The sequence below is a fragment of the Cervus elaphus genome, chromosome 15, assembly GCF_910594005.1.
Source record: "Cervus elaphus chromosome 15, mCerEla1.1, whole genome shotgun sequence".
Taxonomy (NCBI): domain Eukaryota; kingdom Metazoa; phylum Chordata; class Mammalia; order Artiodactyla; family Cervidae; genus Cervus; species Cervus elaphus.
The window spans coordinates 57,565,560-57,589,691 of record NC_057829.1 but is presented as its reverse complement, the minus strand read 5'-3'; the positions used below and the strand labels follow the sequence as shown (position 1 = coordinate 57,589,691).

The window sequence follows — 24,132 nt, the reverse complement described above, 5'->3', positions numbered from 1 at the left end:
TGCACAACAAAGGAAACTATAAGCAAGGTGAAAAGACAGCCTTCAGAATGGGAGAAGATAATAGCAAATGAAGAAACAGACAAAGGATTAATCTCAAAAATATACAAGCAACTCCTGCAGCTCAATTCCAGAAAAATAAATGACCCAATCAAAAAATGCGCCGAAGATCTAAACAGACATTTCTCCAAAGAAGACATACAGATGGCTAACAAACACATGAAAAGATGCTCAACATCACTCATTATCAGAGAAATGCAAATCAAAACCACAATGTGGTACCATTTCATGCCAGTCAGAATCGCTGCTATCCAAAAGTCTATAAGCAATAAATGTTGGAGAGGTTGTGGAGAAAAGGGAACCCTCTTACACTGTTGGTGGGAATGCAAACTAGTACAGCCGCTATGGAGAACAGTGTGGAGATTTCTTAAAAAACTGGAAATAGAACTGCCATATGACCCAGCAATCCCACTCCTGGGCATACACGGAAACCAGACCTGAAAGAGACACGTGCACCCCAATGTTCATTGTAGCACTGTTTATAATAGCCAGGACATGGAAGCAACCTAGATGCCCATCAGCAGACGAATGGATAAGAAAGCTGTGGTACATATACACAATGGAATATTACTCAGCCATTAAAAAGAATACATTTGAATCAGTTCTAACGAGATGGATGAAACTGGAGCCCATTATACAGAGTGAAGTAAGCCAGAAAGATAAACACCAATACAGTATACTAATGCATATACATGGAATTTAGAAAGATGGTAATGCTAATCCTATATGCAAGACAGAAATATAGACACAGATGTATAGAACAGACTTTTGGACTCTATGGGAGAAGGCGAGGGTGGGATGGATGATCTGAGAGAACAACATCGAAACATGTATATTATCAATTGTGAAACAGATTGCCAGTCCAGGTTTGATACATGAGACAAGTGCTTGGGGCTGGTGCACTGGGATGACCCAGAGGGATGGGATGGGGAGGGAGGAGGGAGGGGGGTTCAGGATGGGGAACACATGTAAATCCATGGTTGATTCATGTCAATGTATGGCAAAAACCACTACAATATTGTAAAGTAATTAGCTTCCAACTAATAAAAATAAATGAAAAATAAATAAATAAATAAATAAAAATAAAAGACGCTTGCTCCTTGGAGGGAAAGCTATGATCAACCTAGACAGCATGCTGAAAAGCAGAGACATTACTTTGTCAACAAAGGTCCATCTAGTCAAAGCTATGGTTTTCCAGTAGTCATGTATGGATATGAGATTTGAACTATAAAGAAGGCTGAGCACTGAAGAATCGATGCTTTTGAACTGTGGTGTTGGAGAAGACTCTTGAGAGTCCCTTGGACTGCAAGGAGATCCAACCAGTCCATCCTAAAGGAAATCTGTCCTGAATATTCACTGGAAGGACTGATGCTGAAGCTGAAACTCCTAATACTTTGGCCTTGGAAAAGCCCCTGATGCTGGAAAAGATTGAAAGCAAGAGCAGAAGGGGATGACACAGGATGAGATGGTTGGATGGCATCACCGACTCGATGCACATGAGTTTGAGCAAGCTCCGGGAATTGGTGATGGACAGGGAGGCCTAGTGTGCTGCAGTCCATGGGGTCGCAAAGAGTTGGACATGACTGAGCGACTGAACTGAACTGAACTGAATGAACTTTTAGTGTTACCTGATTTACCTGAAGAGTCTGACACAATGGGCCCCCTGCTTCTTAAATGACCTTTCCTTATTTGGTATCTGTGACCTATACTGGTTTTCCTTTTATTTCTCTACCTTCTCTAGATCTCCTCCTCTAGGTATGGTTCTATCCTACACCTTCTTTTCTTCTTACCATACATACTGTCTTTGGATAATCTCACCTACTCTCACCATGCAAGAGCCAATATCTCCCAAATCCACAATCTCAGCCCAATCTTTCTCCTGAAGTTCAAATGTGTGTAGTAAGATACCACTGAACATGTCCATTTAGCTGTAACATTTGAGACATTCTCAACTGATCCCAAAGTGAAATGATCATCCCTTCTTTCCAAATCTGCTACTCTTGTATTTCCTATATTAGTGAATGTTTCCACCATCCAAGGCAGAACCCTGGCTAGCATACTTGCCCCTCTATCCTCATCATCCCAAATAAGCAAATGATAATCAACTCCTGTCATTCTTATCTCCTAAATATCTCAAATCAAATTCCACAGCTATAACTCCCCACTCACCAATTTCTCTTGCCAAAGTTACCGCAACAATCCCCAAGCTAGTTTCCCCACCTTACTCTTCTCCTATCCATTCTCCAAACATTAGCCACAGAGATCTTTCTAAAACACAAATCTGGTTATGTATTTACTACTTGAAAACTGGTGGTGACATACGCTAGCTGTCAGAGTAAAGGCTAAACTTCCTAACACTCTATATAAGGTCTATTTATAGTCTGGCTGTTTCTACTTCATTTTTGATCTTCATCTCTTGGACTTTATTAACCTTGCCACTGATACTTTATACTACAGATTTACAGCTTTTTTGCCATTCAACTTCTTCTATCCTTAGCATGGTCAACTTCTGTGAATTGTAATTTCCCACTTACTTTATCTATTCCTCACTTGGCTACAAGTTCCGTGACAGCAGAGATGGAAAAACTAGCACATGGCACACTGTCCATTAAATAGTAGGTAAATGATAAATCTATGATGAACATATGTATTCTTAGGTACCTCCAGCAGAAAGAAGCTTATAAAAAGTTGGTAATAGAGATACTTGCAGAGAGCAGTCTCTCTCTAAAACTGGTAGGTTCAATCTTTCCAAATGTAGGGACTGAATTAGGAGTACTACAAAAATCAACTAAAGAGCTGCCATTCTTTAAAATCACTTTATAAACATGGAAGAGATAACTCACTTTCGATTTATGCCTTGCAGAATAATGAACAATATTAACTATTTCAAAGACATTTCAACAAGAATTTATTTTAATGACATTAAAGAATAAATGAATATGTTCTTATTTTAGCCAAAGGGTACTAGTTAAATTAGCACAGCTATCTGCAAAAATACATATTTTTGCAGTTCAGTCTTACTTTTCTCACTTGGTATTTCCACTGAAAATAGTAACTCAAGTTATTTGAAAGATAACTTTATATTTTTTAAAACCATTTTAATTGAAAATTATACTTAAGTTAGGAAAAATTCAGTATATACACAAACAACCAAGAGACTACGACAAAATAAGATATGGGATTTCTAAGTTACCACATTTAAATTTTCCATGTGGCTTCTGCCTTAGTGATAGTTCTTTTAATGACAAATAATACACAAACCAATGAATACAATTCCTAACAAATTTAATCCTAAAATACCGTGGGATGTAACCTACAAGCAAAATCAAATATCATTTTAACTATGAATCCATTTAGAATACTTTAGTGTAATTAGTAGAGATATTAGAGATTATTTAATTCAAAATTCTCATTAGACAATTGAGGCACAAATGCCCAAACAGGGTAAGTCACTTGCGCATAGTAAGCCACAGACAGATCCGGCACATGAACCCAGACCAAATCCAGTGCTATTTTTGCTGTTGTTTAGTCACTAAGCCATGTCCGACTCTTTTATGACCTGGCGGCTGCAGCCCGCCAAGCTCCCCTGTCCACTGGATTTCCCAGGCAAGAATCCTGGAGTAGGTTGCATTTTCCTTCTCCATAGGATCTTCCTAACCCAGGGAACAAACCTGTGTCTCTTGCATTGGCAGGTGGATTCTTTATCACTGAGCCACCAGAGAAGCCTAGTGCTCTCTTTACAGATGCTATATCCTGAACACATTTATTACCAATAACTAAAACAAAACCAAGCCATGAGATACAGAATATTCTTATAATATTTCCTGACAAGGATCTTTGATTGGGGCTTCAAAAATACAGAAATAGAATAATTAATCTGGTCTTTTGTGTGTTTAGAATACAATTAGGTATATGCAATGACAGCATCAGCTATAAACTAAAAGCTATGCATTTAATTAATTGGTCCTATATTTAGTGACTATTACACTGAAGAAGGGAATGGAAAACCACTTCAGAATTCTTGCCTTGAGAACCGCATGAACAGTATGAAAAGGCAAAAAGTAAGGACACTGAAAGATGAAGTCCCCACGTGGGCAGGTGCCCAATATGCTACTGGAGATCAGTGGAGAAATAACTCCAGAAAGAATGAAGGGATGGAGCCAAAGCAAAAACAACACCCAGTTGTGAATGGGACTGGTGATAGAAGCAAGGTTCGATGCTGTAAAGAGCAATATTGCATAGGAACCTGGAATGTTAGGTCCATGAATCAAGGCAAATTGGAAGTGGTCAAACAGGAGATGAACATCGACATTCTAGGAATCAGTGAACTAAGATGGACTAGAATGGGTGAATTTAACTCAGATGACCATTGTATCTACTACTGTGGCAGGAATCCCTTAGAAGAAATGGAGTAGCCATCATTGTCAACAAAAGAGTCCAAAATGCAGTACTTGGATACAATCTCAAAAATGACAGAATGAACTCTGTTCGTTTCCAAGGCAAACCATTCAATATCACGGTAATTCAAGTCTATGCCCTGATCAGTAACACTGTAGAAGCTGAAGTTGAACAGTTCTATGAAGACCTACAAGACCTTCTAGAACTAACACTCAAAAAAGATGTCCTTTTCATTATAGGGGACTGGAATGCAAAAGTAGGAAGTCAAGAAACACCTGGAGTAACAGGCAAATTTGGCCTTGGAGTACAGAATGAAGCAGGGAAAAGGCTAATGGAGTTCTGCCAAGAAAATGCACTGGTCATAGCAAACACCCTCTTCCAACAACACAAGAGAAGATTCTACACATGGACATCACCAGATGGTCAGTACCGAAATCAGACTGATTATATTCTTTGCAGCCAGAGATGGAGAAGCTCTATATAGTCAGCAAAAACAAGACCGGGAGTTCACTGTGGCTCAGATCATGAACTCCTTGTTGCCAAATTCAGACTGAAATTGAAGAAAGTGGGGAAAACCACTAGACCATTTAGGTATGACCTAAACCAAATCCCTTATGACTATACAGTGGAAGTGAGAAATAGATTTAAGGGACTTGACCTGACAGACAGAGTGCCTAATGAACTATGGATGGAGGTTCGTGACATTGTACAGAAGACAGGAATCAAGACCATCCCCAAGAAAAAGAAATGCAAAAAAGCAAAATGGTTGTCTGAGGAGGCCTTACAAATAGCTGTGAAAAGAAGGGAAGTGAAAAGCAAAGGAGAAAAGCAAAGATATACCCATATGAATGCAGAGTTCCAAAGAATAGCAAGGAGAGATAAGAAAGCCTTCCTCAGCAATCAATGCAAAGAAATAGAGGAAAACAATAGAATGGAAAAGACTAGAGATCTCTTCAAGAAAATGAGAGATACCAAGGGAACATTTCATGCAAAGATGGGCCCAGTAAAGGACAGAAATGGTAGGGACCTAACAGAAGCAGAAGATATTAAGAAGAGGTGGCAAGAATATACAGAAGAACTGTACATAAAAGATATTCACAACCCAGATAATCACAATGGTGTGATCACTCACCTAGAGCCAGACATGCTGGAATGTGAAGTCAAGTGGGCCTTAGGAAGCATCACTACAAACAAGGCTAGTGCAGGTGATGCAATTCCAGTTGAGCTATTTCAAGTCCTGAAAGACAGTGTTGTGAAAGTGCTGCACCCAACATGCCAGCAAATTTAGAAACCTCAGGAGTGGCTACAGGACTGGAAAAGGTCAGTTTTCCTTCCAATCCCAAAGAAAGGCAGTGCCAAAGAATGCTCAAACTACCGCACAATTGCACTCATCTCACACGCTAGTAAAGTAATGCTCAAAATTCCCAAAGTCAGGCTTCAGCAATACGTGAACCATAAACTTCCAGATGTTCAAGCTGGTTTTAGAAAAGGCAGAGGAACCAGAGGTCAAATTGCCAACATCCGCTGGATCATCGAAAAAACAACAGAGTTCCAGAAAAACATCTATTTCTGCTTTATTGACTATGCCAAAGCCTTTGACTGTGGATCACAATAAACTGTGGAAAATTCTGAAGGAGATGGGTATATCAGACCACCTGACCTGCCTCTTGAGAAACCTGTATGCAGGTCAGGAAGCAACAATTAGAACTGGACAAGGAACAACAGACTGGTTCCAAATAGGAAAAGGAGTACGTCAAGGCTGTATACTATCACCCTGCTTATTTAACTAATATGCAGAGTATATAATGATAAACGCTGGGCTGGAGGAAGTACAAGATTGCTGGAAGGAATATCAATAACCTCAGATATGCAGATGACACTACCCTTATGGCAGAAAGTGAAGAAGAACTAAAGCGTCTCTTGACGAAAGTAAAAGAGGAGAGTGAAAAAGTTGGCTTAAAACTCAACATTCAGAAAACTAAGATCATGGCATCTGGTCCCATCACTTCATGGCAAATAGATGGGAAAACAGTGGAAGCAGTGTCAGATTTTATTTTTTGGGGCTCCAAAATCACTGCAGATGGTGATTGCAGCCATGAAATTAAAAGACGCTTACTCCTTGGAAGGAAAGTTATGACAAACCTAGATAGCATATTAAAAAGCAGAGACATTACCTTGCCAACAAAGGTCCATCTAGTCAAGACTATGGTTTTTCCAGTGGTCATGTGTGGATGTGAGAGTTGGACTATAAAGAATGCTGAGTGCAGAAGAACTGATGCTTTTGAACTGTGGTGTTGGAGAAGACTCTTGAGAGTCCCTTGGACTGCAAGGAGATCCAACCAGTCCATCCTAAAGGAGATCAGTCCTGGGTGTTCATTGGAAGGACTGATGTTGAAGCTGAAACTCCAATACTTTGGCCACGGGATGCGAAGAGCTGACTCAGTGGAAAAAGACCCTGATGCTGGGAAAGATTGAGGGCGGGAGGAGAAGGGGACAACAGAGGATGAAATGGTTGGATGGCATCACCGACTTGATGGACATGGGTTTGGGTGGACTCTGGGAGTTGGTGATGGACAGGGACGCCTGGCGTGCTGTGTTTCATGGGGTCGCAAAGAGTCAGACACAACTGAGTGACTGAACTGAACTGAACACATATTTTGAAGCTGGAGGTCCAATACTCTGGCCACCTGATGCAAAGAACTGACTCACTGGAAAAGACCCTGATGCTGGGAAAGACTGAAGGCAGGAGGAGAAGGGGATGACAGAGGATGAGATGCTTGGATGGCATTGCTGACTCGAGTGACATGAGTTTGAGCAAGTTCCAAGAATTGGTGATGGACACAGAAGCCTGATGTGCTGCAGTCCATGGGGTCACAAAGAGTCAAACACAACTGAGCAACTGAACTGAACTGACACATAATTTGCTTTGTCTATTTATAAATGAATATAATGTAGAATTTTAATAAAAATTTATTATATTTTCATAAAAATTTACAGTCACAATTCACAAAACTCACTGAGAATTCACTCTTGTTCATTATGAAGGGATAAAAATATAGAAAAGAACTGAATTATAAAGTGTTGAAAAATAATAAAAAAGATTAAGGGAAAACATCAAGAATGAAGGGAACTAAAAAGGTGATATTAGCAGGAAATATGATATCCTTTTCTCATAAGATCTAATTCTACCCAGAGATACTGGATTGGTACAACCATGTGTGTTTCTGTGTGCATGCACACACACGGGCAATCAGGTGTATTTATAGAATATTCTAATGCTGGAAGAAATTTCAGTATTTCGGCATTTCAGCAAAAGAAATTTCCTTTCTCTATCCTATCTTTTGTTCACATACATTCTGATTCCAAAAATATACATTCTTACTTCAGAAAAAAATCCAGATGACTATTACCTTCATACACCTCTTACTGAACCAAGACAAACTTTTTTTATATAAGTACATTTCTAGGGAAAAAAAAGTAAAAATTAAAATCTTTCACAGTAACACAAATTTTAAAGAAATTTCTCTTTCCCTGTAATATTCTCTTATTCCTATAATCTACTCAATATGTTTAATTTGGAACCAACCCAACATTAGTAACACCTGCTCTGGGAATCCACCTAACATTTGAGACAACTGCTGCTACTAGCCCCAGGAAAGTCCCTTCTTAACCTCACCAAAATAACAGTGGTAGTAGTAACATAATCTTTAAAAGTTAACAAAAACATAATTAATTTTCTCAAATAACACAACAATAACAACAAAAGCCTCAAAAGAAGCGATTCTCACAATGTCAGGTTAATGTAATGTATTACTGATTAATTTATTTTAAAGAAAATTCTTGAAGTAAGAACGAAGTTGTACCTTTTCAAGGTCTGGATCTTGAAAGGGAAATTTACTTATGATTGCTCTATATTCTTCTTCACTAACAATAGGGATGGGGCTATAATTATCTTCTTCAAAAATGTCCCTGTTAAGAAAGAAGACAGAATTGAAAATTTAATATTAGAAAATACACCAACAGAGTGCTATAGAACAATACTTTAAGAAAACCCAATAATTACAAAATAATTTTCTGTTTGTCAGTTAAAGGTATAAATAGGAGAACAGTGCCTAATCACTCAGAATTGTAAAATCCAGTATCCAGTAAGTGTCTCTCAAAATTAATGTGTGATCCTCTTTCTACTTGTTTATTTTACATCCTTCAGTACTTCAATTCCTTAGAACAGTTCCCAAGATGATATAGTCTGAATGAACTAATTACAACTAAAAATGAGATGAAGAGTATCCTAGTTATATTTCTTAACAGGAACAGCTCTCAAATTGTATGTCTTTTGTGTTCTCTTTCCAACTAGATCATAAGCTCCCTGAAGATGAAAACAATGTCTTCCATTTGTCTGTCTCTCATAATGCTGTACTTAGAAAAGGAGCTTTTACACTTAATAAGGTAGACACATTTACTACTCACCAAATATCCATGTGCTTTCCTTGCAAACAGGCAGTCATATGACTAGTTTCAGCCACTGGACCGTGAACACAAGTTACATGTGTTGCTTTAAGTCTAAAGCATTTATGAGCTAACTGTGTGATCCTCTGTCCCATGGTGATAGGGGAGACCCCCATGTCTCCCAGAATCACAAATGGCAAAAGCCTGAGTCGTGGACTACTAGATCCACTATAAACCTCTGTGTAAGTGAGAAATAAAATGCCTATTTTATCCAATGAGATTTTGTGCACTTTTGTTAGTAGCATAACTCAGCCTATACTAATATACCTGCTGTCCAATCAACTTCTTTATGATCAATAATTCAGTCTGATTAGTATTTCTTGAGCATATATTATGTGCTAGTCTCTGTGCTAACTATAATGAAAACTCTCTACCCCCATGAAGATAAAAGCAAGATCTTTGTTCTCAAGCCTAATAGGAGAGAGAGATATGCAAACAGATTATGTTTATAATGATGTTATGCAGACAGTAAATGAGGTACAAGTTTCAGATATAGGACAAAGGAAAAAAGCAACTAACTTTATCAGACTAGGTGGGAGATATCTCATGAAAAGTTTTACAGAGAACCGATGGGCTGTGTAGGGGTTTTATAGATAAAAAGAAATACTTCTAATGAGATTATAGGAGAATAGCATTTCCGAAGGATGGACCATAACATGCAAAAATATAAGGGATGAAAAATTATGACTGTGGGCAGGGGTTGAATAAAACCACAAGTATGCAGTATTACTGGAATATAAAATATGCAAGGGACATGGTTTAAAATGAGGCTGGGCAGGTGGACAAACTGAGATCCAGATTTTATCCTATAGGCAATGGAATATCATCTGAGGTTTTAGGCAGACAAATATCATAGGATGAATTTCACACAGTGGAGGAAAAACAAGGAAAAAGACAATAATGAACAGAGAGAGGCCAGGTAGAAAGATTGAATGATCCAAATAAAGAGTGATGAGGATCTGAATTAAAGCTGTATTTGTGGAGGCAGAAAGGGAGTGGCAGAAACAGTTTTTAAGAAGTAGAATATATGGGACTTACAAACTAAATGATGATTATGAGGGAAAGTATAATCCTAATGAATCTGTGGTTTCTAGACAAGGCAAATGGACAAATGATATATATCTCACCTCATCACAGACATTTGCAGAGGTAAGGAACACAAGAGAAGGATATGGTTTGGGTAGTAGATAATGAATATCTAACTGATAAATGGCTCTGGCATCTTAATGAGAGGCTGGAAATAAGTCATGAACCTGTGGTGCAACCGTTGTGGAAAACAGAACAGAGGTTCCTCAAAATTATTTACCATATAATCCAGCAATTCCACTTCTGGGTATATGCCCAAAAGAACTGAAACAGGGACCCAAACAGATAACTGTTTGTCAGTGTTCATAGTGGCATTATTCATAATTGTCAAAAGGTGAAAACAACCCAAATATCCATAAGGAGATGAATGGATAAATAAAACATGATACACACAATGGAATATTATTTAGCCTTAAAAAAGGAATGATATTCTGACACAACATGGATGAACCTTGAAGACATTATGCTTAGTGAAATAAACCAGACCAAAAAAAACAAACAAATTCAGACACAAAACCCAAACAAATGTACAAACCACTTATATGAAGTAACTAGAGTAGCCAAATTCAAAGACAAAGTAGAATGGTGATTTCTAGGGACAGACTAGAAGAAAAAGAGATTGGGAGGTACTGTTTAATTGGTACAGAGTTTCAGTTTAGGAAGATAAGAAAGTTCTGGAGGTGAACAGTAGTGATGGTTTCAACAGTGTGAACATACTTAATGTAACTGAACTATACATTCATAAAAGGTTAAAATAGTAAATTTTAAGTTACACATATTTTACCACAATAAAAATATAACTATAAGCAATTTTATTGCTAAATGCAAAAACAATTACTTCATCATTTGGCAATTTTTTAAAATTACATTAAGGTACCATGGCTTAGACTAACCTGAAAACTCCAGCCCATTTCTTAAGCAATGTTTCATTGTATTGATCTCTTATTTCAAATAAAAGGTCAAAAAGTCGATTCACTGGAAAACCATAACCCTAAAACACACACACAAAAAGCAGATAAACAAGTAAAATAAATAAAGACATTCATTTTTAAAAGTTCAGAATACTAGAGAACTGTTTGAAGTGATCATTATATCAAATTGTATGCCATCTGAACAGTATGAAAAAATGATATTCTTTTGACTTTCTACTAAGTTGCACCAGTTAAAAAAAGAGTCTAGAAAGTTTTATGAAGCTGGAATTATTTTTCCATTTCTTCTCTCTCTTTTCAGTCTGGATTACACTGTTAACCTTAAAAAGTATTACAAGTCAGAATTGGAGGAAAAGTTCAAGATTACTGATCCACGTAACTGCGTCTTGGGAAGCAGTCTCTAAATAAGATAGAAGAAAAAAAGAGAATACATTCTGTCTGAAACACTGTACTTTCAATTCAGTGCTGACTTTGTAGTACAGGGAAAAGTTATCAAACAGATACTCAAAAATTTTATTCCTTTGCAACTCCAAATCCACTGAAATCATACCCATATTAGGACCAAACATTTCTGCTCACATCAGAGTTGTCCCTCTTCCCCTTCAAGGCTCACCTCTTTGTCTTTGGTCTTGATCCTATCTCCTCCTTCAGAAACTGCTCCATGGATTAGCTACTCAATCTGTTGCATTTTTAACTTCCACTACTTCCTTTCTCTTCACTAAAGAAACTTGCTAAATTGCCTCCCATCTTTAAAAGGAGAACTAAAGGAAACAAAAAAGCCCTCCTACGATTTTCTGTGCCCTGCAGCTGCCTCCTCTGTCCTTCCCTAGCCAAACCTACTACAATCTAACTCCCACTTCTATTCCTTTTTTGAAACTGCTGTCAATAATATCACAGAGTATATCCTAAATAGAAATTTTCATGATCTCTCATTCTATCTTACTTTTGTTTCCTCTGCTTTGAATTCTGTAATATTACTCTCTCTCCTTGTTCTCCTTTTATCTATGAGTAATCCTTCTGGATTCTTTATTCTTCTATCTCCATCCTTCAATTTTTTCTTCTAGCTCTCAAGGGCAATTTCAAGTCAATTGACTTCAAACACTACATTCACTGACTATTCTCAATCTGTATCTCTAGCTATGTCTCTATAAATTCTAAATATTTAATTCCAACAGCTATTAGACATCTCCAGTCCACCAACAAGCACATTAAACTCATATCTTCCTACTAAACCAAGTGTTCTTCCTACTTCCTATTCCTGTTAATAGTTCTATCATCAATCCAATTTATCAGGAAAGAAACCTAAATGTCATCTAAATGCCCCCAAAACAAACATCTAATCACTCATCAGATTCTTTTGATTTTGCCTCCTTTACAAATTTCATTCAAACCTATCATTTTTCTCCATCATCTACTACCTTTCTTTCTTCAGAAATCTTTCCAGTACCACTGTTTTATTTTAGGTCCTTAACATCCCCTGCCTAGATAACTGTAAAAGCTTTCTAAACTGAAATTCCAACCATCTGTCTCTCTCAACTCACTCTATTGCCAACTCATAAAATTATCAACTAAAAGTGCAAATCTGATCATACCATTCCCCTAGAGAAGGCTTACTAAAGTCTCATAAGACATGCCACAATCTGGCTAAAACTACCTAATCAGTTTCATTACCACTCTCTACCCTTCTTTGCTTACATTTAAACATTACAATTTCTAACACCACCAAGCTGGTCAGCCAGTCTCATGCCCACCATACTATTTGCTGTTGTCATTCAGTCGCCAAGTCATGTCCGACTCTTTGTGCCTCTATGGACTGCAGCACTCCAGGCTTCCCTGTCCTTCACCATCTCTCGGAGTTTGCCCAAGCTCATGTCCATTGAATCGGTGATGTCATCCAACCATCTCATTCCCTGTTGCCCTCTTCTCCTTCTGCCTTCAATCCTTCCCAGCATCAGGGTCTTTTCCAACGCGTCAGCTGTTTGCATCCGGTGGCCAAAGTACACCATACTATACTATGGTGACATAGTATAGTCAGTTACCTATAACTGACACATGCTATTTACCTGTCATTAATGCCTCTTCCTTCATATCTAACTTGCTGAACTCACATTTCCTTCAAAATCCAGCTCACATTTCAACTTTCCGTATAACCCTTCCCAACTCCTGGAATCAAAGTTATCATTATATCTTCCAAGAGCCCAAAGTTCTTTAACACATTACTAAATTAGTATGTCTTATTATACATCTTATTTGTTTACAACTAAACAATTTCTTAAACCCAAGAATCTTTATGTCCCTATTGTTGTACTGATTTTTATATATATCATATTATCTAGCTGTTAGCACACAGCAGGTGCTCAAAAAAGGTTAATGAATGAATCAATAAGTGCTTACTTTTCATTTGCTTAACAGGCAGTAAGCAGAACTATGAACATGCTATGTTGTGTTTTGATTTTTCACTTTATTGTTTAGTTAGCTTTGTTTTAGGTGATGAAATAGTAACATTTTAAAAAGAAAAATTCCCTTAGGGTGGTAAAGTGCCAATTTTTAAAATGAAATATTGTGCAATATGCTTTAATTAAAGATTAATTAGAAAAGACCATCTTTAATTCTCTCAACTTTTCAATTACTAAGTACAACTTGAAAAGCCAGTATTTATTTAATTCAATGTAAGATCTACCTAATAATCAGCTTGTCAATTTTCAGTGAAATGAAAATACTGCATGATTTCTAAATAAGCAAGAACTGATTTGTTTTCCTCAACTTAATTTCAAAGCAGTAAGATTAGAAAGGTATATTAACAAGGGTTTATGCATCCATCAATGTTGCTTTTTTAACACCTCTGTAACCTGAATATTGCCTACTACTCTTTGATTCTCTGCAGAGTTCCTTGCAACCATACCAAATACTTAATCTAAAACTGAATCTACAGTTGTACTCAAAATGACAATTCAAGAACAGTCTGTATGGTTTTTAAAAGAGAGAGAAAGAGTTTACACCAGAATATAAATCAATGCTGCTATTGTTACCAAAAACAAAAACCAACTGAGCTAAAGTTCGTACTTTAGTGACACAGTTGATCTACATTATGACAGAAATTTCTTTTCATTATGGATCCATAACAAACAATTTGTTGACCTGGGGTCCCCAGACCATATTTTGAGTAGCAATGCTTTGAGTCATTAAGGATAGCAAAACTCCAAGTTACTTAAAAACAGGCCCCAAGTATTAAGGCAGTCTTTAATAAAACTAAAGTTTTCTTGCAGAGAGATCAGTATTACAGGTACATTAGTCACAAAATTTATGAAAGAAAAAAAGTCCCAAATTATTCTGGTTTTATAATATAAGCCATACAAACTAATGAAGATATAAGGCAATAAAATAATTTACTAAAGGAGCTTGTGGTATCTTCTCCTTAGGTTTAAGAATAAAATAGATAACTATTATTCTAGGATGGACTCCTGTGATAAAACAAATAGTTTAGCATTTCCTAAAAGTAAAGGTCATTCAGCTGTGTCCAACTTTTTGCAACCCCATGGACTATACAGTCCATGGAATTCTCCAGGCCAGAATACTGGAGTGGGTAGCCTTTCCCTTCTCCAGGGTGATCTTCCTAACCCAGGGATCGAACCCAGGTCTCCCACATTACATGCAGATTCTTTACCAACTGAGCCACAAGAGAAGCCCCAGCATTTCCTTTTGATGAAGCTCTAGATCAAAAAGATGCTCTAAGGGAAAAAAACGATGTAAGAGTCAGATATGTTGTGAAAATGCTGCATAATCACCTTACCTTTGGAAATGTATGCTATAAACTTGCTTAGTAGAAAATCTCTTTTACTTCACTCAGCATTTTCTAAACATTTTTGACCATACAACTAGTATCACACTTTGGAAAATGCTGGTCTATATTTCACAAAAAGTTATTCCAAACATAACAACCCCATAAATTTAAGCATGGTTGAAAACTTATCAACCAATCAAACATCTATTAGTCAATCAAATTTATCAAAAATCCCATAAGTTTAAGCATGAAAACTTAATCAATTCTGTATTATCTGTGGATCAAAGATGAGGGACAAGTTCAAAACTTTGATACTGATAACCACAAAGACAATGAGTTTTCAGACAATTCAGTTTTAATCTTACTTTAAAAAGAAAAAAACTCCAAAATGCAAAGTAAAGTGATATGCTTACAATCATAGCACACCTGAAATTAGGAAAGAAATGAGTACATACAGCTTTCAAACTAGCATTTATTTTCATATACAGTATCACATTTAAAACTCCAAACAATTCTGAAAACTAGTAATTAATAAATCCACTTTCACAAATGAGGATCTGAAGTTCAGAAAACTTGTAAACATACAATTAATCAACAACAAAAGCTGAACATAAACTCGGGTCTTTGTGATTCCACAGCTCATGTTCACTGTCCTCAGGCAGAACTTTAATATTCTAATTTCTAGTTCAGGGTTTTTTCCACTACATTGCGTACTTTTTTTTAACTGCAAAAGTACTATATCTACTCCAATAGAATGACCAATATTTTAACAGATGGTGATATTCCCTGATCTCTGTCCAATCTTCATAATCAGGAAAGCGGTAGTATGAAAAGTTCTGCATGATAGGAGAAAATCAATACATAAGTAAACATTTGATTATTACTAATTTACTACCATTAAGCCACAATACAAGAAATGAGTATGGTCTACACTATATTTTGAATAGTTTTATGTGCTCAAATAGCCATTAACTGAATATCAGATTATCACCCACCTGTAGAGTATCTGCAAATATTACAATGAGATTCTTCAGCTCCAAGACAAGATCAGGATCAGTGCAATAAGACTGGGAGAATGAAGGGTAAGTGGGGGTAGAAACACAAACAAACACACACACACCAGAGTCACTTGGTTAAAAACTAAGAAATAAAACTTGAAAATTTTTCGTTAAATTTGCTTGACTTACAATAAATTTAAAGTCTTGATTATCAAATTCACAGCTGACTTCTTCTATTCATTAAAAAATTCTTAGGGAAAGATCATGACATGACAAACCACTTTAGGTACTATATGAAAAGAAATTTTCCTGAAATTTGCGCACACTTACTTTAGTCAAAGCAACGATGCTTATATTTACAAAAAAGTCTTTAGATTTTAAAGAACTAGTTATTTCAAATTGAAAAAATGGTTTATATTTCTACTTTTCAATTATTTATTTATTCTATTATAAAAGAGATACAATCAATATATTTTTCTAAGTGACAATTTATTTTCTTAGTACTCCATCAAAGGAAAATAATTAATTTCAAAAGGATAGTGAAATTCACTCTTGTTCCTTTAATAGCATTTAGTAAGATTTAAACATGATATATTGCATTTACTATGATTTCATACATGATGTCATGGAATTAATAGAGAGCATACTACAATATTACATATTCATAGCTGATCTAAATATAAACCATGATAAAATATATTGTTCTTTATTATATATAATAGAAAAAGTTGTAGGTCATTGGACAAATAGTGTACCCAGAATCTATGTCCCTGATAAGTAAAAATATAATGTATTTATAATCTAAGTATCACTTAAACTAATAATCTTTCTTTAAAATATTTTCAATCTCTATTCTTAATAATAAAATTTTAAATAATAGATTATAAAATTTTAAGTTTGGGGAGATTTTACTGAAGGCAAGCTTCCAAAATTATCCTAAGAAAAAGTCCACACTAAGAAATTATTAATTTCACTAGTCCTTATAACATGATTTTTACTTCTGCAAAAGGCATATTATAAAAATATTTTATCATTTTACCTTTCTTCATAAAAAAGTTTTCATTACTTAAAGATTCACTACTCCAAATGAGTTTAAATTTTGACAACTGCATATTATTTTTAGGACATTTATAAGTGTACTACTGCAAATAAGCTATAAACATTGAAGAACAAGTTCTATTGAGTTTTAATGGTGGAGTTTATTTTGGAAACAAAGAATGTGGAATGATAATTAAAAACCCTTTCTTCATGGTGCTTTTCAGTGATCTAATGAAGAGGTCAGTTGAGACTAATGAGAACAGCATAATTCTCCATCTTCTATAACGCTGGACTGAAAGTGTCTTCAGCAAGCCCCAGTCAGTTGCAAAATCACAGCTCAATATTACCACACAAACAAAGGCCTAACATTACTACCTCCAAATCTGACAATTATCAAAAAAATGTAGACCTAATGAAGGTACACTTTCTTCTGACACTATCCAATTCATAAGTTCTTGAAGTAACTGAATTAAAAATTTAGTAACATAAATTATCTAACTTACTGAATGAGCTCTAAGGACAGCAATTATCTTTGAGAGGGCCATGTTCCAAAGTTCATCAGTGTATGCCCTGGTTACTAATCCTTGGGTCACATGTAAAATGTGATCTTCCACCACAAAGAACCTAAAAACAGCAATTGCAAAATAACGAGTTGAAACAAAATTCAAACCTAAATAGAAAATAATTAGTTCTGACATTTAACACAATATCAAAATAATATTTGTTGCCATATTAGATACATACCCTACAATTTGAGTGAAATATCTTCTATAGCCGTCAACTGTTTCATGCTTTAAATGAAAAATAAAAATCAATTTAAAACAACAGATATCAGTAACATAAAAGTAGTTCCAAATCAGTACAACATTTGTTAACAAATATTTATTGATAGTCTACTATAAAAGAAGCATACATTTTAAGACACAGGGATACACTGGTAAATAACAAAAAGTCCTTACCCCTCATGGAATTTGCATTTGAAAAGAGACAAAATAAGCAAATTAAAAAGTCAGAACCTTCGTCTCAGCAGGCTAATTCAATCCACTAACATCTCTCACTTGGCCTATTACATCATTCACCTACCTAGCCTTCCAAGCTTTCAGGCTTGTTTCCTCAGTCTCTTCTCCAGACAGCTGCCAGAACAATACTTTTCAAAAATAATCAAATAAACATATCGTTTGCTAAAAACCTTCTAATGATTTTTTATCTGATTCATAATAAAAGTCAAATTCCTCTGAAATGGTCTACAATTTCCTATTGTTCATAATTTTAACAAAAAGAAAATATTTGATTATTTGAATTTCATGAGCTTACTACATGAAATATTTCAATTAAGTTCAAATATTGTATTTTATTTCATGAAAGTGATCAAAATTTTCAAACATCTGGATTTTTTTCAGGGAGGAGGCTGTTATTACACTTTTGGCTTAAAAATACTATGATCAGACAATAGAGTCTACATGACACAAAAGTTTGATATGTTTTGATACCTGCTTCATAACATAGTATGTTGTCACATTTACAATGTTCAATATGTACTTTTAAAAAGTGTTTTTACAGGTGTTGAAACAGAATTCTTTTTTTCTGGCCATGCTGCATGGCTTGTGGGATCTTAGTTCCTCAATCAGGGACCAAACTGGGCCCACAACAGTGAAAGTGCTGAGTCTTAACCACTGGACCACCAGTCTATTCAGTTCAGTTCAGTCGCTCAGTCATGTCCGACTCTTTGCGACCCCATGAACCACAGCACACCAGGCCTCCCTGTCCATCACCAACTCCTGGAGTTTACCCAAACTCATGTCCACTGAGTCGGTGATGCCATCCAACCATCTTATCCTCTGTTGTCCCCTTCTCCTCCCGACCTCGATCTTTCCCAGCATCAGGGTCTTTTCCAATGAGTCAGCTCTTCACATCAGGTGGCCAAAGTATTGCAGTTTCAGCTTCAGTCCTTCCAATGAATAGCCAGGACTGATCTCCTTTAGGATGGACTAGTTGGATCTCCTTGTAGTCCAAGGGACTCTCAAGAGTCTCCTCCAACACCACAGTTCAAAAGCATCAATTCTTCTGTGCTCAGCTTTCTTTACAGCCCAGCTCTCACATCCATACATGACTACTGGAAAAACCATAGCCTTGACTAGATGGACCTTTGTTGGCAAAGTAATGTCTCTGCTTTTTAACATGCCATCTAGATTGGTCATAATCTTCCTTCCAAGGAGTAAGCGTCTTTTAATTTCATGGCTGCAATCACCATCTGCAGTGATTTTGGAGCCCCAAAAAATAAAGTCAGCCACTGTTTCCACTGTTTCCCCATCTATTTGCCACGAAGTGATGGGACCAGATGCCATGATCTTAGTTTCCTGAATGTTGAGCTTTAAGCCTATTAGATAAGTCTATTATTAAACATGTTCTGTATTCTTACTGCTATTCTGTCTAATGGCTTATAAGATACTGAAGCATCCACAATGCTTATGGATTTTTTAATTTACCCTTTTAGTTGCAGCAATTTTGCTTTAAATACTTTGAGTCAATGTTATCAAGTATTTATAGATTCAAATTAGCATTTTTTATCAGCTCTAAGACATGAATTTTTTATAACTTTAGCTTTTTGAATTATATTTAACTATATACTGTTTCTGTTCTTCTAATGGTTACAGAAATTACATTATGCATACCTAAATAATCAAACTCTAAAATTAATTAATAATTTTATTCTTTTCTGGATAATTCCAAAACAGTTCAGTTTTAATAACTTCCTAATATTTATGCTATTCACCCTAATATTTATGCTATTGTTATTGTGCATTTTGATTCTATCTTATTTTAAAGATAAGATTCTATCTTGTTTTAAATTCTATCCATAATACTGTATTATTTTCTATAGTCAACACAGATTTATCCACATATTTATACTTTCTTTGCTATTCATTTCTTTTAGCATCTCATTTATTCCATTTGGCATCACTTTCTTTTTTTTTTTTTTTTTAAATAGTCATCTCATTTTTATTAAGAGGTAAATGTAGATTCTTTTTTTTTTTTTTTTTTAATTTTTTTATTAGTTGGAGGCTAATTACTTCACAACATTTCAGTGGGTTTTGTCATACATTGATATGAATCAGCCATAGATTTACACTTATTCCCCAACCCGATCCCCCCTCCCACCTCCCTCTCCACCCGATTCCTCTGGGTCTTCCCAGTGCACCAGGCCGGAGCACTTGTCTCATGCATCCCACCTGGGCTGGTGATCTGTTTCACCATAGATAGTATACATGCTGTTCTTTTGAAACATCCCACCCTCACCTTCTCCCACAGAGTTCAAAAGTCTGTTCTGTATTTCTGTGTCTCTTTTTCTGTTTTGCATATAGGGTTATCGTTACCATCTTTCTAAATTCCATATATATGTGTTAGTATGCTGTAATGTTCTTTATCTTTCTGGCTTACTTCACTCTGTATAAGGGGCTCCAGTTTCATCCATCTCATTAGGACTGGTTCAAATGAATTCTTTTTGACGGCTGAGTAAAATTCCATGGTGTATATGTACCACAGCTTCCTTATCCATTCATCTGCTGATGGGCATCTAGGTTGCTTCCATGTCCTGGCTATTATAAACAGTGGCATCACTTTCTTTTTGACTACAGTCTTTTCTTTCCTTCTAAGGGCGTCTCAGTAACAAACTCTCCTCCTCTTTGTCTGAAAATGCCTATCTTTGTCTTTGTTCCACTGAATAGAGAATCCCAGGTAGACAGTTCTTTTCCTTCAGCATTGAAAATACTCCACTGTCTTGTTTATTTGAAAATAACCTCTTCTCTCTGGGTATTTTTAAGGTCTTCTCTTATCTTTATTTTTAAAGTCAGATTTATTGTTATAATTTACATAAAGCAAAGTTAACCTTTTTTACATAGTGAAACCACACCAAAATCAAGGTAGAGAATAATTCTCATAACAAAGTTCCCCTTCTGCCCCTTGTAGTGCATCACTCTGCCCAATCCCTAACCCTTCACCACTGATCCCATTCTATCTTACAGTTTTGCCTTTTCAAAAATGTCATATAACACAAATTACACTATATGTAATTTTGTTGTATCTGAATTTTTTCACTTCCAGTAATGCTTTTAAGATTTATCCATGTCAAGAGGATCCTGAGATATACCAAATATGGACTGTGAACCAGGCAAATCAAAATGACTGGCGAAAGGAAACCCAGAAGAAATGCCCTATATAAGTGATTTCAATTGCCATGAGACAGTGACTCAGGGACCCTCTCTCTGAGCTCACCTGTGTATCTATCCACACATACTATACTCCTTTTCCTCCTAATAAACACTTCACTTGTTTCAAAAAAAAAAAAAAAAGATTTATCCATGTCATTGCATGTATCAGTTCCCTTTCTTCTGCTGAGTCCATAACATTCCATTATGCAGTAGTACAACAATCTGTTTATCTATTCACTACCTCATAGACATTTGGGATGTTTCTAGTTTCTAGCATTTATGAATACAGTTACTATAAATATTCATATATAAGCCACTATGTAGATGCATTTTCAATTCTTATGGGTAAAAACTTAGGAATGGGATTTCTGGGTCATATGATAAGTGTTTGCTTAACATTATAACAAATTGTCTAACTATTTTCCAAATAGTTACAATATTCATACCTATCAGAAGTGTATCAGAGTTCAAGTCGCTCTCTGTGATATCATCTAGATAATTTCTTTTTTTTTTCCATTTATTTACATTAGTTGGAGGCTAATTACAATATTGTAGTGGTTTTTGCCATACATTGACATGAATCAGCCATGGATTTACACGTGTTCCCCATCCTGAACCCCCTCCCACCTCCCTCCCCATCCCATCCCTCTGGGTCATCCCAGTGCACCAGCCCCAAGCACTTGTCTCATGCATCCAACCTGGACTGGCGATCTGTTTCACACTTGATAATATACATGTTTCAATGCTATTCTCTCAGATCATCCACCCTTGCCTTCTCACATAGAGTCCAAAAGTCTGTTCTATACATCTGTGACTCTTTTTCTGTCTTGCATATAGGGTTATCATTACCATCTTTCTAAATTCCATATACATGCGTTAGTATACTGTATTGGTGTTTATCTTTCTGGCTTACTTCATTACTTCACTCTGTATGATGGGCTCCAGTTTCACCCATCTCGTTAGAACTGATTCAAATGTATTCTTTTTAATGGCTGAGTAATATTCCATTGTGTATATGTACCACAGCTTTCTTATCCATTCGTCTGCTGATGGGCATCTAGGTTGCTTCCATGTCCTGGTTATTATAAACAGTGCTGCGATGAACATGAACATTGCGATGAACGTGTCTCTTTCAGTTCTGGTTTCCTCAGTGTGTATGCCCAGGAGTGGGATTGCCGGGTCATATGGCAGTTCTATTTCCAGTTTTTTAAGGAATCTCCACACTGTTCTCCATAGCGGCTGTACTAGTTTGCATTCCCACCAACAGTGTAAGAGGGTTCCCTTTTCTCCACACCCTCTCCAACATTTATTGCTTATAGACTTTTGGATAACAGCCATTCTGACTGGCATGAAATGGTACCTCATTGTGGTTTTGATTTGCATTTCTCTGATAATGAGTGATGTTGAGCTAGATAATTTCTTCAGGTCAACTAAGATCAACTGTTAAAAGCTGCTCACAAAATTTTTCATTTTGGCTAATAAATCTTTACTAGGTGTTCTACTTGATTTTTTTCACATTTTTTGGGGTAGTTCCTTTATAGTTTATGGACCCTATTGATAAGGGCAAGCTTTTCTTTCTTTAAATATAATAAATATTTTTATATAAAATACTTTTATATTCTATGCCTAATAACTCAAATATTGAAAGTCTTTTACAATTTATTCCTGTCGTCAATATTTCTAAAGGTTCTCACTTGTTCAATAACTAGTTCTGAGTATGAGTTGTTAATTTTCCTATTAAAAATTTAACTGTGGATATTTTTTAACTTGGTATGAAGGTTCAGAGAAGATCTGCATTTGCTTCTAGTAGACACCTGGAGACAACATCAAAATGGAACGACTTTAAATTTTCAGCCTGAGATTTTTTTGATGCTCCAAGTAGAATGAAATTGGATTGCAAACACATGTTAAGAACTGCTTCTTATGAATTATCAGGGATTTTTTCCTTTGTTCACTCAGCACCAGGACTGGGGATAGGCAATTTTCTTTAGTATGTTTGGCAGAAGGACCTGAGAGGTTTTGCAAGATGGCTTTCTCTCTAGGTCATCCCAATAATGAGCTATAATTCTTTGGAGTCTCAGCCTTGCAAAGGAGAGAATTTCTCATCACCCTCTTTGAGTGACTCTGGCCTTAAAACTTCTACATACTTATACATCCTTAAAACTCATGCTTTCCCATTTAGCAGATTCCCCTTAGGGAAAAAGCTACATTTATGGCTTCACTGGGGCTTTACCCCAGGGTTCAGTAGTAAAGAATCCACCTGCAATACAGGAGCCACAGGAAATGCAGGTTCAATCCCTGGGTCTGGAAGATTCCCTGGAGGAGGGCATGACAACCCACTCCAGTAATTGCCTGGAGAATCCTATGGACAGAGGAGCCTGGCAGGCTACAGTCTTTAGGGTCGCAAAGAGTAGGACATGACTGAAGTGACTTAGGGCCCACGCACAGTGTTTCATTATGCCTGTCTGGATTTGAATTCATTTAAGTTTTCCTGTTTGGTTTATCTTATATTTAGGTGTACTGAGGTATAAGTTACATCAATAAAGCTCTTTTTCATGTGCTGCTTCTATAAGCTTTCACAAATACGTATCACCATAACCTACATATAGAACAGTTTCACATTGACTTAGTTTTTTTACATTATGGATTATTTTATTTCATTTTTTCCTTATTTTTCTACAGCAAATATGTCACAATTTTATAGCCAAAAAATACATGTATTCTTAAGAATGATTGATAAAAATCCCACAAACATAGCCCCTTCAGATTACTTATTTAGTCTTTGTCAGGACTATACTTTCCTATGTGATCCTCAGTGCATGTAAAAAGAATTTAAGATTTTAAAAAATGTTTTATCCAGCATCTTTAGTTGTTTTTTTCAGTAGAATACTTAATTAAGGTACTCAGTCTACCATCCTGTCAGAAACTAGTTACCACTCCCTGACATTTCATATATTTATTTGTCTTATTTATTTATAGTCTGTCTTCCCTAACAGAATGTAAGTTCATGAGAGAAGGGACTCATCCATTTGAACTACTATAACCTTCACACCTAAACCAATTACTGGCAATGGTAGGTATGCAATAAATATTTGCAGTGGAATGTATGCTCTAAAGAAATTAAACAGGCT

General features: G+C 36.0%; 1 protein-coding gene across 10 annotated transcripts in view; it reads right to left on the bottom strand.

Annotated features, from left to right (window-relative positions):
* The window catches only part of EXOC6 (exocyst complex component 6), a 194,767-nt gene that overhangs the window by 98,598 nt on the left and 72,037 nt on the right, over positions 1–24,132 (bottom strand). For all 10 annotated transcript variants that reach the window (XR_006345342.1, XM_043925655.1, XM_043925657.1 and 7 more), the window contains exons 10-14: positions 17,538–17,584; positions 17,297–17,417; positions 15,753–15,824; positions 10,941–11,038; positions 8,319–8,424 (exon numbers count right to left, since the gene is read on the bottom strand). Coding sequence is in view for 9 of the 10 variants with exons in the window: in XM_043925655.1 (XP_043781590.1) it covers positions 8,319–8,424; positions 10,941–11,038; positions 15,753–15,824; positions 17,297–17,417; positions 17,538–17,584 (444 nt within the window). In the remaining variant the exon portion in view is untranslated. The remainder of the gene's footprint in view (positions 1–8,318; positions 8,425–10,940; positions 11,039–15,752; positions 15,825–17,296; positions 17,418–17,537; positions 17,585–24,132) is intronic.